The 8836-nt window shown below is 37.9% G+C and overlaps 2 protein-coding genes across 2 annotated transcripts; one reads left to right on the forward strand and one right to left on the reverse strand.

Annotated features, from left to right (window-relative positions):
* Positions 1-288: 288 nt before the first annotated feature.
* On the reverse strand, positions 289-1501 carry LOC126611916 (uncharacterized). The gene has a single exon (XM_050280229.1). The coding sequence runs from the start codon at positions 1447-1449 to the stop codon at positions 289-291; it is 1161 nt and encodes a 386-aa protein (XP_050136186.1). The 5' UTR covers positions 1450-1501.
* A 5864-nt stretch (positions 1502-7365) lies between these two features.
* LOC126611562 (cucumber peeling cupredoxin-like) lies at positions 7366-8577 on the forward strand. The gene is made up of 2 exons (XM_050279864.1): positions 7366-7615; positions 7815-8577. Exons 1-2 carry the CDS (start codon positions 7438-7440, stop codon positions 8270-8272), a joined length of 636 nt encoding a protein of 211 aa, XP_050135821.1. The 5' UTR covers positions 7366-7437; the 3' UTR covers positions 8273-8577.
* Positions 8578-8836: the final 259 nt, after the last annotated feature.

Genomic DNA, 8836 nt, shown 5'->3' on the forward strand with positions numbered 1-8836 from the left:
TCCAAGTAGACTTAGAAATACCTGCCCTCAGTACAACCTGATCATTTGGTATCAGTGTCAAGGGGTAACACCTGTTCTTTTTCATTTCAACTTTGAGTACAAGACAATCCAATGAAGGTCCATCAAAAATACTGCACATCTTTCCCCCAAATAACAGATAGTAACCGTGTTCATCCATTTGCCCCACACTTAACAGATTTTCCTTCAACCCAGGTAGATACATTACATCTTTGACATATTTTCTGCCTTTGCTAGTATCTATCATAAGTGTTCCAAAACCTGCCACATTCATGAGTTCCCTGTGGGCATTTGAACCTTGCCAACCACATTTGTCTTCATGTCTATTAACAAATTAGAATCCCCTGTCATATGGTTGCTACAACCACTGTCTACATACCATTCTCCATTCACTTTTGATTCAGTGATTGTGCTATTTGCATAAAACAGGTTCCCTGTCACCTCTACCTGATTAGCACTATTTGCCTTTTGCACTAATTTACCTACTGTGCACTCTCTAGCCCAGTGACCAAACTTTTCACAGTTATAGCATTTAGGTTTCCCTTTATACCTACACTCTCCAAAGTGAAACTTAGAACATACCCTGCACTGTGGTTTTGTACCTATCTGCCCCATTGACTGTGCATTATGTGCAGGACTAGCAGGAAATTTCTGCTGAAACTTAGGTTTTGAACCCCATTTCTTGCCCTTATTATTCCAATTTTTCTGGAACTGAGATGAACCAGATTGACCTTCACCCCTATTCTGCTCTTTTGAATTCACTGAGAAAGATGAGAATGCTTTACCAGTAGTATCAACAGTATGCAGATCAAACCGTTGTTCTTGACTCTTCAAGATTGCAACTACTTCCTGCAATTCTACAGTCTCTAGACACTTTGTGTTTTCTATAACCAAACAGATAGAATCATAAGGTTTACTAAGACTAATCAGAACCTTCTGCACAAGTCTCTCATTCGACAGAGATTCACCAAATGTTCTCATTTGATTAATTAGCTCATTCAGCCGTGTAAGATAGCTAGATAAAGACTCATCATCTCTCATCCTAGCATATTCAAACTCTCTCCTAAGATTCTGCAATTTCACAGATCGTACCTGATCACCACCATGATACTCCCCGTATAACAAATCCCATGCCATCTTAGCTGATTCGGCATTGGCGATTCGTGGGAAGATCTGATCCGAGACTGCATTTTGAATGATTCCTAGAGCCTTTGCATCCTTCATGAACACAGCAGCCATTTCTTCATCGACTGCATCGTCCGATGACCCTTCAACTTCCTTCTTCTTCGAGTCAGGGGTTGTAATCCCTTTGTCCACCAGCTTCCATAACCCAAGCGATTTGAATATCGTTACCATCTTAATCCGCCAGAACTCGTAGTTCTCACCGGAGAAGATTGGGGTTCTCACCTCCGAGCTTCCAGATCCAGACATCTTGATCCGTCTGTTGCTTTCTCGCCTCAAATGAAAACTCCGGCGACTTTCACCGAGCTTTGACTTAGCTTAGTGACTTCACAGCTTCACGCCCAGATTCAATTGATCGAAAATCGGCTCTGATACCATGTTACAATTTGGTAAGGTTAATTCTATGGAAGAAGAGAAGATGAATAGTTTTGGAATGAAACAGGGAGAGAAGAATGAGGTTGTTCTTTTCTCTGCAAAGTTACAGAGGAATAATTGATTTCATTAATTGTCTCTCACTATCTTGCACACAACGTGCAAAGAGAGATATAATGCCTTTTACAAAACTGAGCTGGATCAGTACAATTTGAAATAGATCTCAGCCACACATTCAGCTAATAGCTAAGATCATCACACATGGCACTCATGGCCTTTTATACCTATATACCCTCTCACTTAGTATTTAACATAAGTGCATACACATATTAACATCACAACTTATTTCTAATCAGATTTTGGACTTATACTTCAACAAAATCTATGAGTTCACACATATATGACTGCCTAGCTACTCAGCCTAGTGAAAATATATGATACTGTATGGGATTCATGCATACTATAACGTGTATAATTTATAAATATATTCTTATATAGTAAACTGTAACTTAATTAGAAATCTTAGGAGCATCATAACTGAAACGTCAGCAGCATCGTGTAAATTTCAAGTTTGTGGTTCCAATTCACGGATATATAGGGTATGACTTTTGGAAAATATCTGCATAAGTCAACTCATTGGTGGCCTATATTTCGTAAGTAGGCTTCTAGTCGTATAATCTTGTTACAAGTTAGTTCTCTACCGATGAAAAATAACCTCAATTAGGCAAAGAGGGAAAATTTGTTAGAAAAGTCATTGTGTCATAAGTAGTGGCAGTTAAAAGATATACATATTCAAGAAATAGTACGTAGGGTATATTGAAGTATTTGATCTGAAATATCAAATTTACTTTTGGTATATCTTTTAATATTTTCAAACTGTGCCATATTGAATTTGAACTGTAGGCATTTATTCTAATTGGCTAGAGTAGTGTGATCCTCCAAGTTTGATTATCTAGCTCTGTGCAAAAGCTCTCTACTCTCATAGTTCATTTTTCTAGTTAGTTCTCTAGAGTTATCACTTTAGCCCTAGGTGCTGGGAGGCGAAGCAGTTGAATATCAGAGTGCGGAACAAATAAGACTATAAAATAATAAGAATTTTATTAAACAAACTGAGAATGCCGAGACGGCTACAAAAACCCTAGAGACTACATTGTGAATGAATTATTCTCTAACTAAATTACAAGCTCTATTTATAGAGCAATAAACCAAAGAACCCCTAATGCGTATATGCCAAAAATACCCTACTACAAAATCAAATCAAATCTCTAAATAATTTCCTAAATAAACCTAATAAATTCCAACACCCCCCGTCAAACTCATGGCGGTACACGACATGAGTTTGCCAACAAGCAGATGTGGATGCAAGCCTCCAAATTCCGATGCCGATGCCGATGCCGATTTCCGATGCCCATTTCAATACGAAATTCCATCGGTGCAAGTGCAAGATTCCAATGCCAGTGCAAGATTTCCATGCCAGTGCAAGATTCCAATGCCAGTACCAGTGCAAATGTCGATGCCGATGCCTAACAAACAAACAAAAAATCCAACCAAATATTTTTTTTCTTCCTTTTTTCTTCCTTTTTTTCCTTCTGTGCGATTCCTTCCTTTTTTTTTTTTTTACCTTATGTGCGAACCAACATCACCAACCTCCTTCCTTTTTTCTTCTGTGCGAACCAACATCACCAGCCTCCTTTTTTTTTTTTTTTTTTTTCGGCGAGGGTACGGTTGTGGTGGACGGATCCAGATGCAGGGTGGGGCAGGGGAATGCAGAAATCCTAGTGCGATGGATTCACCAAATTCCTTTTTTCAAAAAACAGAATTTTTTTTTTCCCTTTCTTGAAGACTACCAAGGACAAACTGAAAACCAAACCAAAAAACGTAAAAAATCTACGGACAAGACTAACACAATTTGACGGTCAATACCGAAATCCAAAGACAAAGAACATAAACAGAAATCCAAAGACAAAACGAACAAAAACAGAGTGACCAAGAACAAAGGACACAGACCAAAGCGGAAGCGAAAGCCTAAACGAGACCCAAACTAAACCAAAAAACAAAAAGCGACAAAACAAATTGATACCAACAAGAACGGATTGAACCATAAGGATCGAACCCGCTCTGATACCAAGTTGAATATCAGAGTGCGGAACAAACAAGACTACAAAATAATAGGAATTTTATTGAACAAATTGAGAATGCCGAGACGGCTACAAAAACCCTAGAGACTACATTGTGAATGAATTATTCTCTAACTAAATTACAAGCTCTATTTATAGAGCAATAAACCAAAGAAACCCTAATGCGCATATGCCAAAAATACCCTACTACAAAATCAAATCAAATCTCTAATTAATTTCCTAAATAAACCTAATAAATTCCAACAGAAGCTCTGTGGGGTAACTCAACATATTGTAGCCCACCCGACATCCTTCGAGTTCCTAGATGTACAAGGAGGTTCTTCGCATCGATCGTGGAGCATTTGGTGGTGCTTGTAGGATAGTGTCGTGGTTCCTAACTTCCGCATAGAGGCAAGTTCGACCCTCTATTCTTGTTATAGTTTTCCAACAATGGTATTAAAGTCACTCACACACTCGTCGCATGATTACATGTTTTATTTATATAGAGTGAAGTGCCAATTTAGTCCCTGAACTATTACCTCAGTGAAAATTAGGTCCCTAAATTATTTTTTGGTAAAATAAGTTCCTATATTCATTAAAAATTGCTAATTTCATCCTTACTATTATATTGAAAACAATTTTATCCAATTTTTAGTCAACTTAAGTCACTTGACACACTTTAGAGGTAATACCGTCATTTTCTTGCCTATAAGCCCTTAACATTTCATATATATTGCGAATCTAACGTCTAGCTTACCCGCAAAAGTGAACTCCATACACTATTTCCTTACTAAAAGTTACCAATCTACCCTCCAATGTGTATCACATCCAAGTAACATGACAAATTAAAGGAAAATTCAATATAGTACCTTCGAATATAATATTATGGATGTAACTAGCAGATTTTTGTAATTCAATGACTGCATGCAAAAGCAATAAAGCCACACTTGGCATGTCATATAAAGTATCGAATAAGACTAATAGTACGAAACCGGTTGTTTGGTTCATTTTTGTATTAAATAGCCACCTGACTAAATAATCCGAATTCACTTGTTTTGTTTAGTCCACACCTGCTACTCCAAAAGGTAAGACTCATCGAATTCAAATGTGAGATCTTTTAGCAATCTATTGTTAAATAGCCCAGCCTTGGCTTGTCTTTCTCAAATCCCTTCGTATGAGTTTCTAGCTTCACCATGGAACTCTTCTATCCCCTTCATGCCTTAATTCCCAAACTCAATTTTCACTTTGAGCCTTCGATGATTAGGATTTGTAACCAAGAAACTTACCATATCCATATCTATCATTACAAACAAAGTCAAGTGAAATAGGGATAAACCATAACCTTTTAATAGTCACCTTTATTTCCTTTAATGTGTTCCATAGCATTCATCCCTTACTGAACCATCAGCAACTTTCTCCTTGCAATTATAGCATACGTGTTCAACTTTAGGAGAGTGTTGAGATTCTTTAGTGGGTTCTTCTTCATTGGTGCCTTCTTCGCTCTTCATCGGAATAGAGCTTCTGATGACAGATTGACTCACATTAGAGTTGATGATCCTGGTTGAATCAACTCCATAGTATCCTTAAGAAAATTTGCAGGTGGGAGTTTGTCTCCCCCCAAAGAATTGTACTCATTTTGCCTGTTCACAGAACTTTGATAATTTACATGTTTTATGAGAAATTATAATTTTATCCAAGTCATTAATCTTGTTAGAATAAAGCACTTGAAACTTTTCATTCTTTGCTTCCTGATCATGGAATAATAATTAATCTGACAAAATCTTTCCAAAATAAATCTAACCCTGGAGTAATGAGTAATAGAGTAAAACACGAACAAATGCGCAGGCCCATGACAGAGCTCAAAGCTCCCCTAGGTAACATTGATTTGAAAAAATATTACCTCCTAGGCTTGGTGTTCATAAGGGTTTTCATTGTGATAATTGAAGAACCACATTTCTTTGACACCAGGTCTAAGCCCATGAAAAATGTTTTACTCCATACTCACCATTGTGCATTGGTTGGATTAAGGATGAGAAATTATGAAACCTTGTTTGGAATGTTCTTTAGAGCTTTGACTTAGATGAGCCTTCCTTCTTCCGAATGGCATGTTGCTTTGTTCGTTCACCTTACCCCATTCTAGAGATGAAGATTTTAAAGATTGCAATGTGTTGTTAAGAAGGGGCTTCCTTCTAGTTCGAATTGCGTGTCCGTCATTAGTGAATTTTAAACAAAAGTTTGTTATGGACTTGGTCGCTTGCATGTGGGTTTGAAACACCTTTAGAATGCGTCAAAGTTAAACGTTTCCAATTGGACTACACTTAGCTGGCTTGGCTAAGGCACTTTCGAGTACGGAGCTTTGTTGGAATAAAATTCCTCTTGAGGATTTCCTAGTCTGGGTGCCTTTTTCGGACCTTGTCATGGTTGCATAATGCACTTAACTTAGTACGATCGTCCGAGATAAAAGTAATCGTACTCAGGGTTGGGACTCAGAGCCACCCCTCAAATGATTCCCGATTGCCTTTTCCATCATTCCTTCGAATGGTGTAGAGCCCGGGTTGAATGTTATAACCCACAACCCTTAGGTTGTATAATCTTTCCGAAAGCTGGAAAGTGAATTGGACTTCCAAGTCGGGGGGTCATGTCCCGTGCCTGTAGTTCGCCAATCGTAACCGCACTTAATATGACTCGAGCCTCCTAAGTTGCTAACCGAACACTACATAGTGGGCTAAAGGAGACACCTGTGACCCTATTAGTTTGAATTTTAAACTTGCGATTACGCGAAGTTTCAAAGTTGTGTGTTATTCAAGGAATTTTAGGGTATTCCATTCACCGCAAAAGAAAAGAACGAACAAACATGTAGCATATGCGAGTAACTCTGAAAACTCTTTCATTGAATAAAAATGAGTGTTGACAAATGGGGCGTGATTGAATCCGAAAAGGATTACGTATTTGCGAAAAAGAGAATCAAATGACTGGTGTAGTTTCAAAAAAGATGAGAAAAAGTAAACACTTGTCATGGTGAGGCGATAAAGAGATAATGGGAATCAAATCGCAAAGCTTATTCTAGAACGGTTTGGCTCCGCCTTTTATGAAAACAACTTTCAAATGCAAATACATGCTGCTTTTAAAAACTGTTGTATGAAAGCTATTACGTTTAAAATAAGCATGATATTTTATTTTCATCAAACAGTTTTTACTTCTAACTTGTGTATAAAGCATCTTTTTAGCTTTAAAAAAAAAAAAAAAAAAAAAGGAAACCAAACGGGTTTAAGCCAAGAATTAAAGTTTTGAAATCTTGGAATTTTGAAGTTTGGGAGGTTCACCAAAATTTTAGTGACGTTGAATTATACCCTGTACATATTCTTCAAACCAATAATTAATTAGGATTTATTACTTAAAAGAACCCTTAATGTTGACGTACTAATTAGAGAAGGTCAAGCATCATTAAACAGAAACAAGAAAAAGAAAAAGTAGGAACTTTCCACTTTGTAACTATGTTCCACACGGAAGACCGACATGGACCAAGCAAACAAGCAAAGATGACCGGCTTCACAATATGCATGTTCTCATTGTTCTTTCTCAAGGCAGCCGCGTAGACTGCAACAAGTCTAACTTGCTTTTTCTTTACTCGTCAGCTTTTCCTTCTCTATTTATAGGCTTCAATTCGAGTATCCTTGCCACACACTCTCATCAGTGATCACCTACAACAACAATACACAATTTTCGTAGAAGTAAAGAAATTTAGTCGATGGAGAGCAAGATGGTGATTGTTTTTGGCTTTGTAGTTGCAGTATTTTTGCAGAGTGCGGCAGCGCAGACAGGACATGTGGTGGGAGACAGCATAGGTTGGACCATCCCTCAATCTGGTGCACAAGAGTATGTCACTTGGGCTGCAAGTAACAAGTTCGTAGTTGGTGATACTCTGGGTATTTTCTCTTCTCATCTATTTTCCATCTCCGTCTTCATTAAATTAATTACTTCATGAACTCATTAGTGTAATGCAAACTTCAAATAAACGAGCTGGACCAATCAGTTGGTACTAATAGTGTGCAACTGTGATTGTTTCGAGGTAACTATCCATCAATTAAGTTCTCTCACATTTGATGTTTCTTAATAATTTTCCAGTTTTCAACTTCGCCACCAACGCACACGATGTACAAGAAGTACCCAAAGCATCTTTCGACTCATGCAGTTCCGAAAACCCAATTGGCACAGCCATCACAACTGGCCCAGCAAACATCACTCTCACCTCCGCAGGCGACCACTACTACATCTGCACTTATGGCCGCCATTGCCAGTCGGGACAGAAACTAGCCATCACCGTCTCAGCTGCCTCCCCAGGTGCCGCACCTTCTGTGCCGCCACCGCCCTCTACAACTAACACCCCTCCAACTACCCCTTCCCCCACATCAAACGACCCTGCTGCTTGTGAACCTGTCCCGGCTCCATCGCCTTCCATGAGTGGAGTACCCACCGTGAACACCACCCCTGGGTCGCTGCCTCCGTTGGGTTCTTCTTCACATGTTGTTTTAGCTAGCTTCGTTTTATCCTCCTTGGCTCTTGTCGTGGGTTTGTTCTTTTAGGTGCAGTAGACATCGGCATTTGGTCATCCAATAATTTTTTGGGGTCTTTTGAAGAGGGTCTAATTGGACTAAAAATTGGACCTATTTCAAAAGTCAAAAGTCACTAAAACGAGACATCGGCTTTCTTACTTACCATATTGGTCATCCAATATTATTTTTTTTTATATTTTTTCTTTCTTGATAGGGCAGGGTAAATAGTTATTTATTTTAATCTCTTTTTTAATTTTTGTATCGGTTTTGTATCAGAACCGTGATGATTTTTTGGAGTGTGCTATTAATAAAGGAATTCTTGTAGTTGAAAATAATGTTATGCACTATGTTGGAACTTCGAACGTTAAACTTGTTTGTATGGTGTTTAAAAAAAAATCATTATACAAAATACAAAAAGAAAACGATTCTAAAATGTCTTTGATACCTTGGTTTTTAAGAACAAACTCATAAAATAAAAATAAAAACTAAAGACAATATTTAGTTTTAGTAAAACATCAAGCAAGACATGTATACTTAATTATTAAACAAGATTACTGTTTAAGAAGAAAGTTCATATACACAAGCACCAATCTT

Source organism: Malus sylvestris, chromosome 17 (genome assembly GCF_916048215.2).
Source record: "Malus sylvestris chromosome 17, drMalSylv7.2, whole genome shotgun sequence".
NCBI classification, from domain to species: domain Eukaryota; kingdom Viridiplantae; phylum Streptophyta; class Magnoliopsida; order Rosales; family Rosaceae; genus Malus; species Malus sylvestris.

Bases quoted from the DNA above. Each gene is read 5' to 3' on its own strand.
- LOC126611916 (XM_050280229.1), bottom strand. From the start codon at position 1,449: ATGTCTGGATCTGGAAGCTCGGAGGTGAGAACCCCAATCTTCTCCGGT.
- LOC126611562 (XM_050279864.1), top strand. From the start codon at position 7,438: ATGGAGAGCAAGATGGTGATTGTTTTTGGCTTTGTAGTTGCAGTATTT. The intron at 7,616-7,814 runs GTATTTTCTCTT...ATAATTTTCCAG, and splicing joins CGTAGTTGGTGATACTCTGG to TTTTCAACTTCGCCACCAAC.